At 32.0% G+C, this 17,717-nt stretch overlaps 3 protein-coding genes and 1 pseudogene across 3 annotated transcripts; all 4 read left to right on the top strand.

Moving 5' to 3' along the window:
* The first annotated feature begins 1,333 nt into the window (after nucleotides 1-1,333).
* Nucleotides 1,334-2,088, top strand: LOC129879629 (enoyl-CoA delta isomerase 1, peroxisomal-like; annotated as a pseudogene).
* Nucleotides 2,089-2,973: 885 nt separating this feature from the next.
* Nucleotides 2,974-3,846, top strand: LOC129874526 (enoyl-CoA delta isomerase 1, peroxisomal-like). Its single transcript, XM_055949824.1, has one exon. It carries the CDS (start codon nucleotides 3,074-3,076, stop codon nucleotides 3,764-3,766), a length of 693 nt encoding a protein of 230 aa, XP_055805799.1. The 5' UTR covers nucleotides 2,974-3,073; the 3' UTR covers nucleotides 3,767-3,846.
* Nucleotides 3,847-4,488: 642 nt separating this feature from the next.
* LOC129880045 (UDP-glycosyltransferase 89A2-like) lies at nucleotides 4,489-6,263 on the top strand. The gene has a single exon (XM_055953868.1). It carries the CDS (start codon nucleotides 4,707-4,709, stop codon nucleotides 6,102-6,104), a length of 1,398 nt encoding a protein of 465 aa, XP_055809843.1. The 5' UTR covers nucleotides 4,489-4,706; the 3' UTR covers nucleotides 6,105-6,263.
* A 3,282-nt stretch (nucleotides 6,264-9,545) lies between these two features.
* LOC129874519 (uncharacterized) lies at nucleotides 9,546-12,993 on the top strand. The gene is made up of 6 exons (XM_055949811.1): nucleotides 9,546-9,981; nucleotides 10,075-10,111; nucleotides 10,856-11,092; nucleotides 11,187-11,234; nucleotides 11,757-12,259; nucleotides 12,701-12,993. Exons 1-6 carry the CDS (start codon nucleotides 9,683-9,685, stop codon nucleotides 12,774-12,776), a joined length of 1,200 nt encoding a protein of 399 aa, XP_055805786.1. The 5' UTR covers nucleotides 9,546-9,682; the 3' UTR covers nucleotides 12,777-12,993.
* Nucleotides 12,994-17,717: the final 4,724 nt, after the last annotated feature.

Genomic DNA, 17,717 nt, shown 5'->3' with positions numbered 1-17,717 from the left:
AATTAATATATAGTATTAATTATATGCCATAAAACAAATAATAATAAAACTTCTATATAAATATCAAAGGTCTCTCGGTATTTGTGTTGGTTTCCGTGCTCTTTGCCAATTCTATTATTAGTAAGTGGTTACGGAGTATATTTATAATAAACTCGTTTAGTATACGTGCTTTGCTAACAGTGACATGCACCTCACACTATCCCTAATTCGGCCTTAGCCGTAGACATGTTGACTTAGATATTTCTTCAGACAACGAAGAAAGTATGCGCGAAGATAGGGTTAGCCTCATAAAACTATTCAGTTCATCAGACGCTGCCGAGTGAATGAAGGTCATTTATATTTGCGTCACACGTAAATAACTGGTTACATGAAATAAAGTTCAAGGTTACAAGAGTCGGAAAACTCTAAAGAAGTCCATGGGCGGAGCTACAGTGTAATAATCCAATAGCTTTAGCATAGACCATGTAATTGTACTAAAAATCACATACAGACATATATAATGATTTCGTGTGAACCCCCAAGCAAAAATCACATACAAACTGAAATTTTTTATTGACGACCACTAAAAAGCTTTGAAACATTGAATTTGAAAATATGGCTCTGTAAAATTGTTATTTGTTTGGATTGGTGTTGTTGCAAATGATTGAAAATATTCTTTGAAGTTCATAACTCAATTTTGAGGGAGTTTGGTGAAAAATAGAGTTGGTTTTGGTTGGAATTTCATATTGAAATTAACTCGAAGAGGAAAACATAAATAAATTGTACACTGAGGGTCAAAACCATCCAACCATACAGTGAACTATGTTACATTTTTTATAATTTATATTTATTTCGATATCCTATCGGCCTGTAGTAGTGCCTCCGTCATCTTCAAATCATGAATTCGCCTCTATATATATACAAGTGGTATGTTCTGATCGAATTCTATAACACAAAAAGGTTTTACGTTTTGACCTAATTTGTACATATTTTGAAGGGAAAAAAACAACTCTTGCTACTGTTTGCAAACTTAGAAATCAAAACAAACAATTAAATATTGTCATATTTTTGTACCTATAGAAAGAAGAAAAAAAACTACGCTAATTTTGTTTGAGTTTCGTTTTGTTATTTTTGCTCAATGTTTGTACAATATTAGATCATTTGAACCTTCTACTATGCATGCTTGTAGTTATTCCCTTGTCTAAAAAGCTAATCCATAATTAACTTTGAAAAAACAATTTTTTTTAGAGTAGCTTACACTCAATCCTCCCTGCATATAAAAGTTGCTACTTATTCACCTAAATTAATATAGCAACATTTTAAATTGACAAAAAGTCAAAAATCATAGGAAGAAATGTGCACGTTACAGAAACTTGGAAATCTATTCATTCTAACACTTACCGGCGACGATGAGCAGACACTCAATATCTCTCTTATTGACTCAATTAGATCCGCTCTCAAACGCATAACGGCAGAAGCAACGGACAGCTCTGCCCTCATCACTTCCGCTGAGGGCAAATTCTTCTCTAATGGCGTTGATATTGATTGAGCATCGTCCGATCCATTTCGTTATCCGTTGATGGACACCAAGTTCAAGTCGCTCATTTTTGACATTTTCAACCTTTCGATGCCGACGATCGCGGCCGGATTCATCCTGGCGATGAGCCATGATTACATCCTGATGCGAAAGGATCGTGGATTTCTCCCCATGAGTGAAATAGATATCGGGCTAAAAATTCCGAATTGGTTCGTGACTTTGGTGAAGAACAAAGTGAAGTCGCCTGTAGCTTGGCGTGATGTGATTATGATTTATGAGAGGGACTAAATTGACTGCTGACGTGGCAATGAGAATGGCATTGTGGACTCCGCGCACGTCGGGTGGCAGAGATGGAGAAGGCGACTATAAAGCTTGGGGAGGAGTTGGTGGCAAGGAAGTGGGATGGGAATGTTTACGCTCACAACAGGAGGCTTGTGTTTTCTGATGTTTTGGTTGCGCTAACTAACGATTTAGATTGTAATTCAGGGACTTCGTTTCGTGTTATCTCCATTTTGTCAAATTCTTACTTGGATGGACGACACATTTCATTTCAAAATAAATTATTTATATAATAAATTAACTAAAACATCGGTCTTGTTGTAGTTAAAGTAATTGATATTTTCATATATTTCTTCCGAAAAATATTGAAGAAATTACTCTCAATGGCTTTAGAAATGATGGTCTTGAATTTTTAACAGCAAATTCTCAAGATCAAAACTCAAAAAATGTTAGATTTGATTGTCATGAAGCCAGCTATTAATTGGTACAAAAAGAAATAAATAATAAAAGTAAACTTATGACACGTTTATTAAATAAAAATTTCTTTGGCCAATTATTTATCAATAATATTTATGAATTATGGATTAATGACGGGAATTGAACTCGTGCATGGTAGATTCACAATTCAAAGTCTTAATCTATTTGGTTATATTTGCCCCCTCGTCTACTTACATTCCATTTTTACATTATTTAAAATTAAAGAAAAAACAAAAGATTCAAGTTTGAATATTTCTCTTCTTTCTTATATATTTCAACGATCTTATTATTTCAAAGATAAAATTATACAAAAATAAGAATATGATCAAGTCAAAAGTCCAGGCAATTAAGTACTCATTCAAGAAGTGAACAAACTGCAAATAGTTGTAGATAGGGAATGAATTGTTATGCAAAGTGCAAGTTATATATATACACTTATTTTTAAAATCATTTGGGTGTTTGTTGGTAGAGTGTATTAACAAAAATAATGCATACATTAGCTAGATGAATTAGTAATATCTTGTTTGACATGCTTTTTTATGCTATCATTAGTTATACTTATGTATTAAAGTGTGTATTATTAATATCATGAATTTTTAGATATTAGTAATGAAAGGGAAGTAATGCATGATAAAATATTAAAATTTATTATCTCATTCAAAAGATGAAGAGGGTATTAGTGTAAGTTACTCTCAAATTCAAACTACCAACTCCATCAAGAAGTCAACATTCATGCATCTGTCATTTGGAAAATTTGCATATAAAAAGGTATACACTTATTGGGCGAAATCATAGGAAGAAATGTGCACGTTAGAGAAATTGGGAGATCTATTCATTCTTAAACTTACGGGAGACGATGAACACAGGCTCAATCCCTCTCTTATTGACTCAATCAGATCCGCTCTCGAACGTATAACGGCGGAAGCAACAGGCAGCTCCGCTCTAATCACTACCGCTCAGGGCAAATTCTTCTCTAATGGCTACGATCTCGATTGGGCATCGTCCGATCCATCCCGCTTATATTTGATGGACTCCAACCTTAAGTCGCTCGTTTTTGAACTTTTCAACTTTCCGATGCCGACGATCGCGGCCGTCACCGGCCACGCTTCAGCGGCTGGACTCATCCTGGCGATGAGCCATGATTACGTCCTGATGCGAAAGGATCGCGGATTTCTCTACATGAGTGAAATTGATATCGGACTAAAAATTCCGAATTGGTTCGTTGCTTTGGTGAGGAACAAAGTTAAGTCTCCTGTAGCTTGGCGTGATGTGGTTATGAGAGGTACTAAATTGACTGCTGACGTGGCAATCGAGCATGGCATCGTTGATTCCGCGCACGTTGGTGCGGCGGAGACGGTGACGGAGGCTATAAAGCTTGGGGAGGAGTTGGTGGCGAGGAAATGGGATGGGAATGTTTACGCACACAATAGGAGATTTGTGTTTTCTAATGTTTTGACTGCGCTATTTACCAATGATATGGTACCGAGATTGTGAGCATGTAAGTTGACGTTCTTGATCTTTCATATAATTTACTATAGTCGTAAATCTATGGAAAATATTTTCAAAAAATTGAATCTACTTGTCCAACCTTTTTTTTTTTTTGCTTTTATATTTTTACTTGTATATATCATCATCATTTAAATTTTGTGATACTCACAGCTTATAAAAAAATTACCCGTATATATCATCATCGTTTATATTTCGTTGTATGTTTGCGAAAGAAGATGTAGATTTCAATAGGATAATAGACTTGTTATAAAAGTTAGGAAAAATTACGCGCATAAACAAGAATAAATATAATAGTTAATTAACTAATATAGCTATAATTTTAAATAATTATGACTCGCGACAAATATCTAGCTGTAATTAAAGTTTGATATAAAAGTTATTGTAACTATAGCTACGAATTATAATTAGCAAATTATAACTATGGAGCATAATTAAAGTATTTTTGAGTGTTTATATGCGAAAATTCTCTAAAAGTTATTCCCTCCGTTTCAATTTTTGTGAAAGATTCAAACAAATATATTTTTAATCATATATATATTTCAAATATATAAATTATATATTTATGAGTTTAATTTGACAGCCAAGATTTTCCAACTACTGGTCGAAATGGCAGTCAACAAATTGAACTCATCTTAACACAACTAATACATTAAAGAAATGACATTTACTTGTAAGAAAAGATAATGTTCGTCGCCAAATTAAACGGTAAATAAATGTTACGGACTTTAATAATTTAGACACATTTAAAATATATGTAAAACAGATAAGCATCCACTGATGCCACCTGTCATGTACTAATTGCCAAAACCCCACATTTTTCCACCACTTAAACATCACTAAAATATCTCTCACCTCAAAAGTCTCACCCACCTATCTTCTTTTTCTTGAGTTTTTTTTATTTATTTGCCAAATTAACTCAACAAGAATGTCAAGCTCTAAAAATGGTGTCCATATCCTAATTTTTCCATTTCCAGCACAAGGTCACATACTTCCCCTTCTTGATTTCACTCATCAACTTCTTCTCCATGGCTTTAAAATCACTATTTTAGTGACACCCAAAAATGTCCCGATTCTTGATCCTCTTCTTTCCACACACCCATCTGTCGAAATTCTTGTTTTTCCGTTTCCCGGCCACCCATCTCTTCCCGCCGGTGTTGAAAACATTAAGGATTTTGGAAACTCCGGCAATGCCCCAATTGTTTCTGGGCTTAGTAAGCTTCGTGGCCCAATCTTGGAATGGTTTAAGGCCCAATCAAATCCTCCGGTGGCGATTGTTTATGATTTCTTCTTGGGCTGGACTTTCGATCTGGCCCAAGAAGTTGGTGTACCCGGAATTGTATTTTACAGTTCCGGGGCTTTGTTGGTTTCTGTTCTTTTTGATATTTGGAAGAACTTTGAGGCTTATAGAGGTTTGGGCTATATTGAGTTTAATGGGCTTCCTAAAAGCCCAAGATTAGTGAGGGAACATCTTCCTTCAGTGTTTTTGAAGTTTAGAGAGGGTGATCCAGATTGGGAGCTTTTTAGAAATGGGCTTATTGCAAATGGTAGGAGTTTTGGGTCAATTTTCAATACTTTTGAGGCGTTGGAGAGTGATTATTTGGGCTTTTTGAAGAAGGAAATGGGCCATGAGCGCGTGTATTCTATTGGACCGATAAATTTGGTTGGTGGGCCGGGTAGAATTGGAAAGTCTGATAATGATGCTAATGAGAGAGTTTTTACTTGGCTTGATGAGTGTCCTAATGAGTCTGTTCTTTATGTAGCTTTTGGAAGTCAAAAGTTACTAACAAAGGCCCAAATGGATGCCTTAACTATTGGGCTTGAGAAAAGTGAAGTGAGGTTCATTTTGGTAGTTAAACAATTGACAGCCCAACAAGAGGAACAAGGGTTTGGATCAGTGCCACAAGGGTTTGAGGAGAGAGTCTCAGGTAAAGGCCTAGTAATAAAGGGTTGGGCTCCACAAGTGGATATATTGGGCCATCGAGCCGTTGGTGGATTTTTAAGTCATTGTGGATGGAATTCTGTGCTGGAAGCGATAGTGGCGGGAGTACTAATTTTGGGTTGGCCCATGGAGGCCGACCAATTCACAAACGTGTGGTTGTTGGTGGACAGTATGAAGGCATCGGTCCGAGTTTGTGAGGGCCCAGACACAGTGCCTGACCCGATAGAGTTGGGTCGGATAATTAATGAGGCAATGTGTAATGATTTGTTTAAGGAGAGGGCCAAAAAAATGAGAGATGAAGCACTTGAAGCTGTTAAAATTGGAGGGGACTCTACAAGGGATTTAGATTCCATTGTGAGAGAGTTGGCCCAACTAAAAAGTTGAAAATCATGCAAATGGGCCAAACAATTTTAAGTTGGGCCAACTTTTGATGAATTTGGTTGGGCCTAGATGAGCACTTGATATGTATTCTTCAATTTTAATATAAAATGTATTGTATGCTAAGATGTGTTGAAGGAAAATAAATGTCATTTCTTTTTATTAGTTGTGTTAAGAGTTCAATTTGTGGATTGCAAATTTGATCCGTAAAATTTATAGCTAAAAGGGTCTATTGAAAACAGTTTCTCTTCCTTCACAGCACCTTTCCCAAATGAATTTTTGGGTTGGTTAAATGAGTTATGATTCGTTGAAAGGGTTTAAATAGATGTAATCGCAAAAAACCATTTGATGTTTCGGTAACTTTGATAAGTCATCAATTCAATCATTCGGTTAGTGGCTCTCTTAAAAATTGATCTCTTTTACAAATAAATTGAACCTTCATACTAAAGTCATCCAAAAAAAAAATGAAGTCGTCTGTGGTGTTGCACAACTTTTTAAGTGTTATTTTTGGGGCTTATTTTAAGCATAAAATGATTTTAAATTGGCCAATCAAACACTCAAAAAGGATAAAAACAACTTATAAGTTGTTTTCATCAATTTATATGTCAATCCAAATGGGTTCTAAATCATTTTATTTGAGTAAATTAACCAATCTAAACGGGCTCTAAATTGTTTTATTTGAGTAAATTGACTCTTAATATACTCTTATATTAAAGTTTTTTTAAAAAAAAAGACAGAAATGGAGTTGAGTTTTCCTTTCCTTTTTTTTGTTTGTATAGGATACCATGCTTCTTACAAAGTAGACTATGAAGGTGCTTATAAGTTGTTTTCAGCTTATTTGAGTGTTTGACTGACCAACTTAAAGTCATTTTGTGCTTAAAATAAGCCCCAATAAATAGTTGGGTTTATTTGGATGAACTTATTTTAAGCAGCTTATAAATTGAAAACGGCTTATAAGTCAAAAAAAAAGTTGGTCTGCACCTATTTTTAAAAAAACTTATAAGTAGTTTTCAATTTATAAATTGCTTAAAAATAAGTCAACCCAAACAGACTATCTATCTATTTTTAAAGACAAAAGGAAACCGTCAACTAACATAATTTTTTCTTCCATTTAAAGAAAAAAAAACTAACATAACTTTTATAAGACATGCACACAATTCTTTTTTTATATTATAAAGGTAAATAAGTTGTTTTCAATAAACTCTCGACTCAAATAAAATATATTAAATTAAGTATAAAAAAGATATAAAGAATTTTTTTTGTAACACTTTAAGAATAAAACCCAACATACGCTATAAGTAGATTGTGAATGAAAGTTCAAAAAGTGAAAGAATAAAAGATAGATAACTTCTTAAAGCAAGATAGTAATTTATATTTTAGACAACATTCGTAAAAAAAAAAGTGTAAAATTAAAGGCCACAACATGTGGAAGACGAAAAATTATCGTGGAATAATTGTCACTTTAAAAATTCAAGACTAAAATTGATAATTGTTTTCAAGTATAATATTAATTCAAAAAAAAAACATATATTCAAAAACAAATCCAGGATTTGAAGAAAGAGAGGGCACCACTACTTAAAGAAAAAAAAATAACAAAAAAGCTCCTTGTCTGGGTTCAAACTCACAAGTCACAATGATACAAGATATAATCACAGCTTCAATATGTGCACCCAAATGAGTTTTGATTACAAGAGTGCACAATTTAACATATAATACTTTATTAAACTATCTATACATATATATACAAAAAAAAATTATCGGGTACACGTACATTTTCATGCCACCAGGTGAATCCGCCTTTAAATTATATTGATATCTTGTATTTATTATTTTCTTAATGAACATAAAATAAGCTAACTAAATTTATGTTTACCAATTACTAAATCCAAATAAGTATAAGATGATACATAGAAGTTAGTTCATGAATTTCTCAAACAACTACTATTCACATGACACTAATAAAGAATAACATTTTTTTCTAAAAATGTCAAAATTTACTTGAAGAATTATTAAAAAAAAAGTTATGAAAACATTCACGAGCGCACTAACACCTAGGTCAAAAAGGAAAAGAAAACAAAAGTCATAAGCCATGATTATAAATTTGTTCCCTAATATATTAACAAAACCTAGGTCCACAATGTTATGAATGTTTGCTTTAAAATGGGGTCATTTTAGGTTGTTTTTTTTGACTTGTTAATTCTGGTGATTAGTTTAGAAATTGTTAATCAACAACTTCCTTAATTTTTGTGCTAAGGGGGATTTGTTGTTCATAATATCTTATGAAAGATCCTTCTCCTTCTTTTGACTTTAAATATTTCTTGAGAGAACATTTAATTACTGCTCTAAACACATTTTACTTTTGCATTATAACCATGTTTAAACCTCATGATTATTACTTGGATATCACTTAAGATTATTTACTCAAAACTATTAGACAACAAAGTGGCTAATTCACAGTCTTTGTTGTGGTTTACTTAGAGACATCACAATTACCTCCACCAATTATTTTTGCTCGTCACGTTTTGCTTCTCAAGAATCAAACTGCATAAATTTTTATCAATATTTTAAAATGTATATTTACACCATATTAATATGAAAAAGATTACAGTTTATAATATTTTTTGTATAATTTTTGAATATCTAATTTTAAAACTAAAATATTAAATTAATTTAATTCAATTTAGTTTCAAAGATTAGTCAAATTGACTCACGTAAAATAAATTCAGCATTATTAATAGTTCACCATGTGGCTTAGTCAATAAAGTGAGATAAAAATCATATTATGAAAGATCGTGGTTTAAATTTTAGCACAAACAAAAAATATTAAGTGATTCTTTTTAGGATCTGTCTAAGTAGTATTGGAGGCAGCAGATATTAATGGTGGAGTCAGATTTCTGAGTTTCTGAGTTCTGATTTTAAAAAAGGTAGTTTATGGAGTTTTGAATAATTATTTGTACATATTATAAATTATAACTCAAATATTTAGTTTGGATCGAAACAATCGAGTTCTGTCAAATCCGTAAGCAGTAGCGTAGCTACACAAACAAAAGTGGTAAGCTAAAAACTTTTCGTTGAAAAACTATGTATTGTGCGTATAAAAAATAATATTATTTATATATATATCAAAGATTACTTTTTAGAGATGTGCATTAATTAATTATAAATATTCTCATTAAAATTTCTGGTTGCGACTAGGCCTAGATTATTAAAAGAAGTAAGTATTAATAACTAAAAAAAATCTACAAGGAAAAAAAATAAATGAAGATTCTCAAAAAAACTGATTTAATCTCAGACTAATCCACTTACTTAAATTAATTTGATGTTTTCATCAAAGTACCTTTATTAATCCTATTTTATTAGTGTTAATTTAATTTAATTTTTAATTAGCACACTTTTAAAGCCACTCTCTTTTTAAGGACAACAACTCTCCTCCATAGTCCATTTCTCCGTTTGACAAATTTTTTTTTCATCTTTGCAAAAGCAAACCATTTTCCTTCAACAAAAATAGAAAACACCAAAATCATCAAAAAAATGTTCTTGAAAATCATTTTCACTTAGACAAAATCTTGTAAAAAAAAATAAAAATGGGTGGTGCAGCATCAACAATTGCATCTAAATTAGCATTTTTCCCTCCAGAGCCATCATATCAAGTTGATTTAGATGAACAAACACAAAAATTGAAACTTATAGATGTGTCTCAAAGTGAAAAAGGTGAAGTTTCAATTCTTCAAACAAAGAAAGGTCATTATATTTTTGCAGTTTTTGTTAGGAACAAAAGTGCAACAATGACACTTCTTTATTCACATGGAAATGCTGCTGATATAGGCCAAATGTTCCAATTTTTCGTTGAACTTAGTGATCGATTACGCGTAAATGTCATGGGGTAAATTAATTGTCTAGCACATTCATATGAACTTTTTTGGTATTTTTTTGTTATTTTCTTGATTTAAGGATGAATTTTGATTGATTTTTGTAGGTATGATTATGCTGGATATGGAAGGTCTAATGGAGAAGTAAGCAATGTTGCCTCTTTTTTTTTTTAATATTATTTTAGTGTACATGTTATGTTTTTTTTTAATTGAGCTGGAAGAGTATGATAATTAAACTATACTTTGAGCTTTACAACTTGACTTAGCTAATATTGTGTATTAAATATGTCTTGATGAACTATAATTTAGATATGAATGGATTAATTTCTTCTTTTCTTGGCAAATGTTATTTGTTATAAAGTTTGTTTAGTGGTAATCACGTTTATGTCACAAAAGACATGTGATTTAATCACTCCATTCTTTCCACTTTTCATTAACCAATTCCGAGCGAGGATTCATACAGTTGATCCCAACTTGTTTGAGATCGAGACGTAGTTATTGTTGTTGTCATCGTGGAAAGGGGCTCAGCTAGGGTACCGGAGGAGGGTTATATATATGGTGAAAATTAGTTTTTATGTATATATATAGTAGACATTGAACCCCTCTTGACTTCTTTACTTCTTTATATTTTGAATTCCCTTGGTGAAAATCCAGGTTCCACCACTGGTCTTGAATTCAATTTCGAGACGGATTTAACTTATAGACGCTGATAGTGTAACTTTATCTGTTGTAGTAGGATGTCTGCCTTCGCCTCTACTGATCACCGACAGTTACTTGTAGTTATCTTTTAAATGATAATATACTGTAACAATTCTCTTTTATGCTGTTAGTGTATAGAAGTTATACTGTGATCTAAGTTTTTGTGTATGTTGCTTTTGTGTAAGCTAGCCAAGTGAGCAGAACACATATGCTGATATAGAAGCTGTTTACAAATGTCTAAAAGAAATTTATGAAGTGAAGGAGGAAGACATTATATTATATGGACAATCAATTGGAAGTGGTCCAACTCTTGAATTAGCAACAAAATTGCCTCAAATTAGGGGTGTAATTCTGCAAAGTGCAATACTTTCCGGGCTTCGAGTTATGTATCGTATAAAGTATTCTCTCTGGCTTGATATTTACAAGGTTAGCAGAATTTTCAGTTCAATAGTTGATCAAGTTTCTTGATTTATATGTTAACAGTAACAAGTTTCCTTTTGGTTTTTCCTGTTTTCTGCAGAACATTGATAAAATCCCATATGTTAGCTGTCCCACTCTTGTGATTCATGTAAGTCTCTGATCTCAAGTATTAGTCGTTTTAGCAAACTGAACTTTTCAAATATTTGATGTTTTAGAAAAACAAGGAGTAGCTTATTACTTTTGTTTTTCCAACTGTACCTTTCACGTTCCAATTTAGACGTTTAAGGGGGAGATATAAAGGGTAATTTACACGAATGTTATTATGATTGAATTTATTAAATGTCTTTCTAAAAAGAGCATACAGAAACCTTAAAAGACAGATATTATGAATCGGAGGAGTATATCGTGTTTCTTGTTTTTTTGGCATGCCTTCAGGCTCGCGGAGTTCTATTTTTCTTTTTTTAGACTAATGATTAGTTTAAACATCTTAAGTAGCTGTCACACAAAAATTCCCAAAATATCTCATTTCGATATGATCACTTTTGTTGAGAGCCAAAAAAAGGATGTTTTGTGTATAACCCTCATAATCTCGAATGGATACATCACACATGCATTTACAATTCATGTGGCAGTATTGATACTCTTGAAATGTGTTCTATTTGGTCTACAGGGTACAGAAGATGACATAGTTGATATTTCACATGGTAAAAAGCTTTGGGAGCTCAGTAAAATGAAGTATGAACCTTTATGGGTAAAAGGAGGAAATCATTGTGACTTGCAAGTTTTTCCTCAGTTTTTTACTCATCTCAAGAAGTTCATAATTTCAATGGAAAGACAATCAGATTACTCCAAAAATGTTGAGCTTGAGGAAAGTATAATTGACTTAGATTATACTCTTGATATTACGAACGAAATTAAGTGCAGACCAAGCATTGAAGAGATTGAGAAGTCGTCAAGAATCAGTACTGAACAAAAGGAGATCATTTCAGAGAAGTCGTCGAGAATCAGTACTGAACAAAAAGAGATCATTGCAATAAGGCCTAGCACAGACAGAAAATTGAAGCCAAGAATTAGTTTTGACAGGAGGGAAAAACCAAGAAAAAGCATGGATTACTTTGGGAAATCAAGAATTAGCACTGATCAATCTGAGAGAGGGCGGAACAGCATTGACCGGTAAAGAATTTTTACACTATCAATGTGTCCTTTAACATCTTGTTTTATGTTAACTATCACATTCCACTTATTATGGACGATCACATATAGTTATCTGACCTCTATCTTTGTATTTTAATGTAGCAATTTACCTGCATTATTTCCCACGTTAACTAATTTACCTACCTTATTTGCCACGTTAACTAATTTCACTTAATATGAACGATGACCTATAGTTATCTTACTTCTTTTATCGTATTTTAACTTGTTGTAACAATTTACCTTCCTTGTTTTGCACGTTAACTAGTACCACTTATTATGAATGAGATTACCTAGTTACCTTTTAGATGATCTGATAGTGTAAAAGTTGTTCGTACTGTCGACACTTTCACTTATGGTCTTACAATATGATTAATAATGTCATCATGCTGTATTTTGACTATTGATTTTGAATGATTGCAGATTTGGAGACATGATGAGATCAGTAGCATTGTGCAACATTGACTGTTTGAAACAGACACTAGCAGAGGAGGACTAATACAACTAAAGTCTTTAAATTGTTATTACTGTCTGCCAAAGCAATTTTTTGAGTTTTCCTTTTCCTTTATTTGAATGACATTTTTTTTTCCTGATAATCTTTCTGTATTGTAAGTGTCACAGAAAAAGGAAAAGGAAAAAAAAGGTGAAAATTTGAGGACATTTGCAGAATGTTTGGACCACATTGATATATTATATCACTACCTACATGTTTATGATTAGAATATGTTCTTTCTTTATTAAACGGGAGCCTTGGAGCAACAGTAAAGTTATTTCTGTGTGATCTATGTTGGTCATGTGTTCGAGTCGTGGAAGCATCCACGTACTATGATAGGATGTCTATCATACCCTTGGAGTGCCTTCCCCAGACCCTGGTAACACAGGATCTTTTTTTATTTATTTATTTTTTATGTTCTTTCTTTATTAAAATTTTAGTATTGGTCCCTACATATGCAGTCCATTCTTCAAGATTGCTAATTCTTTTTGAAACATTCTTTATCATGAAATGATTTATGGACCCCCATTACATGATTTTTGTTCTAAACTTTTGTTTTTGAAGATTAGAAGATCTTAAAAAATAAAGAAACAAAATCAAGATAAAGTGATTAGAGAGCCAGTAAATGAGGTTCTTGATTATAAATAGAAGAAGAATGTTGCTTTTATACTCAAGAATTTGCTCTTTTAAAAGGGACCACAAAGATCATGATTTCATTTGTAGTGTGACACCTTTAATTTCTATTGACAAAGAAAAAGCTTATTGGAGATCTTATCAAAGCAACATTCCAAACATCTTGTTTTATAACAAACATATTTGGATCATGATTTTTGATTTGATAGCTTCATTAGCATTTCCTAGGATAAAGATGTAACCACCTGCAATTGTCAGTAGTTAATGAGCAACAAGTTTAAGAACATGATGCTCATAATTGAGTGGTGGTTTATCAAAAACAATTTTTCTATCCTACAAATGTTATGATACGGTTTGTGTATATTTTTATCCTTCTTAGACCTCACTTAGGGACTAAATTGGGTATGTTGTTGGACTAAATTGGGTACCTTGTTGACTTCTTGTTGTTACTAGTGGCCAATGAAATGAGTTGAGAACCATAATGCTTCGGGTTCATAACTCAATGTAGGCAAAAAAATAATGGGTGATTTCTTTCAAGTCTTGATGGATAGAGTTATCCGGACTTATATTGATAGTCGTAAAATTAATAAGATGTGCACAAGTTGACCTACACAACGATTAAAGATCAGTGAAAAGTAAAGTATTAAACAAGACAACACACAAGATCACATGATGCGTGCACTTTTAGGCTCGATATGGCGTAGCCAAAGGATTAATCCATGAGGTATGTTGTACCAAAACAAGTAATACTTATCATGGACTTGGACAGTGAGGATGCAGTCTAGAGTTTGTAAAACAAGGGAAGAAGCTTTTTTTTTTTAAAGAAGCTTTTTTTTTATTATTCTCAAAACACCGGCAACTTAATAAATTTGAGTCTAAACAGCACCATCATTTTTCAACTAGCCTGACCTAATCTTGATTTGTAAAAGTGGGGTCTAATCAATGTTTCACTCCTTTGTAAACAGAATTGGAAGAGTCTTAATAAACTAGTGTTTGATCATAAATTTTGAATCATGATTTGAAAATGTATTTTTAAATATCTGCGGCTCTGCGCCTTAAAATTTGATAAGATTTTGAAAATTTGATCTTCAAATATTTTCAAGTGATCAGTTTTAGGGAGAAATTTCACTTCACTTTTAAAAATTTAATTTTTTCCAAGTAAAATGCATGTCCAAATGCAATTTCAAGTTTCAAAAATCACAACTTTAAAAACTCAAATTTTCAAATTCCAATTATAAAATCTATGTGAAATGGAGATAGTACCCCGTGAAATTTTACTATTGAACTGTTTATGAGGTTACTTTCTGGCACCTATTCTTTGTTTTTGTTAAAAGAGACCAATGATGTACTCTACTAATGCAAAAACTTGTCTGTCTTGCAAACATCAGAAGCATGTTTAATAAAAAAACTTTTCAGATAATAACTATCTTAACAGCTTGTTTGGATGGTTGTTACATGTCGTTTTATAATAGTATATGTAATGTGTTGTACTAAATTATTTTAATGAATATTATACAATATTAGATGGATTGTATCATTTTTCGTCGTTACGTAATAACACACATAAACAATCTGAAGAATAAATTTATAATATTATAAAAATAAATTATGTATCATGAGTAGAGTTATTATTAAAAAAAAAGATTAGGATAAATGATAATATATGATTATTAAATATAAGCAAAGGCAAAAATGATGGTGCTCGTGATGAAACTTGAGGTATCAAGATCGATATCAAGAGTGAGTGTGTTAGCTATATTGGATATGACAACTTTTAATTACTCATGACAAAGAGTTCAAATGGCAATGGAAAATTTATTAAAAGAGTTTTTAAAGTCCATAACAAATTTAAATGAGTGTATGAGAAAAAGAATGACAACCAAAGAAGTCATGAGGGGTTTTGGAGTCCTCTTCCAACCATAATGAGGTCTGGGGACTTAAAGAAAGCACGGAAGGAAGACTTCACAGTCATTAATATGCTCAAGTGGCTATTATTATAATTTAGTCAGTCTTGTAATTTGGTTATTGTTATAAGACTAAATAATCTTTTAAATCTTCATATTAAAGTTAACTATCTTTGAAGATAAAAAGGATATTTGTGTGAGTTTATAGGGGGATTCCATTATATTTGTTCAACCTTTATGGATCTTTTTATTGTATCGTGTCTTATTTATTGCTAAATCTGTATTGATTATCGAATATTTGTTGGTCTTTCGTGACTACTTCCAAAATGTTTGTTAATTCAAACTGTGAATTATTCAATTAATTGACTAAACTTCTTGTGGGGCTCAGTTTGAAATTTAGTTATGAAGCCCAATGCACTGTGTAGTTAATGGACCTAGGTTCAAATTCACCATATGTAAACATTAGTATTCTAAAATTTCATCTCTGCATATCCCCAAAAGCCTTAAACAAGAATTGTCATGGAAAAAGGGAAACAAAAAGGAATTGGAATATCTTTGAGTACAAATAGACATGTATATAAATTGGAACAATATAAACAACTAAGAATAATTTAAGATTGGAGTAAAGCGATAGATATTCTTTTATACTAAAAATAAAAAAAAAATGAGTTTTGACTTCCGAGTATGAAACTAATTTTCATAGAAAATACTTTATCTTTAAAATATATCTTCTAAATGCAAATCGTATTAGTCGAACCCCAAAAATATAGAACATCCAGGGGAAAAACCCAAATAGATAAACAACCAAGAACCATGACTCATAAAAATATTTAGAGATAAGTGCCAAAAACACACCTAAACTATCCATCTTTTTTGAGTTTCATACCTAAACTATTGGGAGCATAAGTTTCATACCTAAATTATCATTTCTTAGTTTGAGAAACACGCCCCTCTTTTTTATTTCACTCTCACCATGGTGTGTGTGTAGGGGTGTTCGAACGAGACCGAAAAATCGATCCAAATCGATAAATCAAGTCAAACCGATTTAATAAATCAAAAATCGACTCGGTTGATTTTAGATTTTTAAAAACCAATAATATTTGTTCTGATTTGGTGTTACACATAAAGAAAATCGAACCGAATCGATAAATATGTACAAATTTAAAATATTATATATATTTATATATGTTTATTAAACTTTATCTATTTTTTAACTTCTTCATATTTTAGGACCATCCCAAGAAAAAAATCTAGCCCGTGTTCCCCAAGCCCATTTATGTTTAAAGTAAAATAAAAACTCTTATTGAATAATTAGCATAAATGATTTTTTCCCTCGTTAAAATTTCAGTTCCCTCTTATTTCCTCCCAAACCCTGTAGACCTCTATTCTGCTCTCAGTCTCTCACGATAACAATTGAGTGCAAAAAGATTTAATCCCTGTAAGTCTGTAACTTTTTCTTTCTTTTACTTTTTGGGTTACTTTTTGTATATTCCTTACTCTTTGTTTATGTAATTATTTTTGTGTCTTTGAAGTTTTACTTGAATGAATTGCTTCTCTATTCTTTCATCTTGTATGTATTTTTTATTTTATTTCTCTGTTATTTTAGATTTTCTCCACTGATTTAGGTTTTTTCTGTTGATTTAATTTTTATTTAATGATTTTGGATTTCTCTATTTATTTAGATTTTCAGATACTTTTTTCAGATGGAAATTACAACTACTCAGAAAGAGGTGGAGCCAGCGGAGGTTACCAACAAAGTATCTCCAACTACTTTGCTGGAATCTGAGCATGACGGTGATAAAACTCGTGATATTACTCCCAATTATGATAAAAAGCAAAAATAAACAACTCTTTGCGACTCTGATCATAACCTTGTGAGTAGTGACAAGAGAACATTCGGCGTTTGAAAACACTATATTGAATATCTTGATAAATGGGGTAAGAAAAGGGCGAAATGTAACTACTGTACTAGTAACTTTGCTTCTGAAAGTACGAATGGGACCTCAACGCTATGGAGATATTTAAATGAGGTTTTTCCTAATTCTCCTCTTAGAATTATTGACAGAAATCAATCAAGAATCAAGGTAGTTAAAAAAGGAAACAAGCATATAGTACATGTATTGTAGAAAAGGTTGTGATTAACGTCAATGAGATTAGGAGAGTCATTGCTGAGTTTGTCATTATTGACGAACAACCTTTTAAAGTTGTTGAAGGGGAAGGTTTTAGGAGATTAATGGTAGTTGCTTTGCCTAAATTTTAATTCCCTTCTTGCTTGACTGTTGCTAGACAATGTTTGAAAATATATCAAGAAGAGAAAGAAAATCTTAAAAAACTTATTCATAATCAACGTGTATGTGTTACTAGTGATACGTGGACATCACTTCAAAATCTAACTTATATGGTTGTCATT

This window comes from Solanum dulcamara, chromosome 2, assembly GCF_947179165.1.
Source record: "Solanum dulcamara chromosome 2, daSolDulc1.2, whole genome shotgun sequence".
Lineage (NCBI taxonomy): Eukaryota > Viridiplantae > Streptophyta > Magnoliopsida > Solanales > Solanaceae > Solanum > Solanum dulcamara.
The sequence above is the reverse complement of the archived record's forward strand: the minus strand, read 5'-3'. Positions and strand labels throughout refer to the sequence as shown.

Excerpts from the sequence above, each read along its gene's own strand:
- LOC129874526 (XM_055949824.1), top strand. The coding sequence starts at position 3,074 with ATGTGCACGTTAGAGAAATTGGGAGATCTATTCATTCTTAAACTTACG.
- LOC129880045 (XM_055953868.1), top strand. The coding sequence starts at position 4,707 with ATGTCAAGCTCTAAAAATGGTGTCCATATCCTAATTTTTCCATTTCCA.
- LOC129874519 (XM_055949811.1), top strand. The coding sequence starts at position 9,683 with ATGGGTGGTGCAGCATCAACAATTGCATCTAAATTAGCATTTTTCCCT. Across the intron at positions 11,093-11,186 it reads TCTGGCTTGATATTTACAAG|AACATTGATAAAATCCCATA; the intron begins GTTAGCAGAATT and ends TGTTTTCTGCAG. Across the intron at positions 12,260-12,700 it reads GGGCGGAACAGCATTGACCG|ATTTGGAGACATGATGAGAT; the intron begins GTAAAGAATTTT and ends GAATGATTGCAG.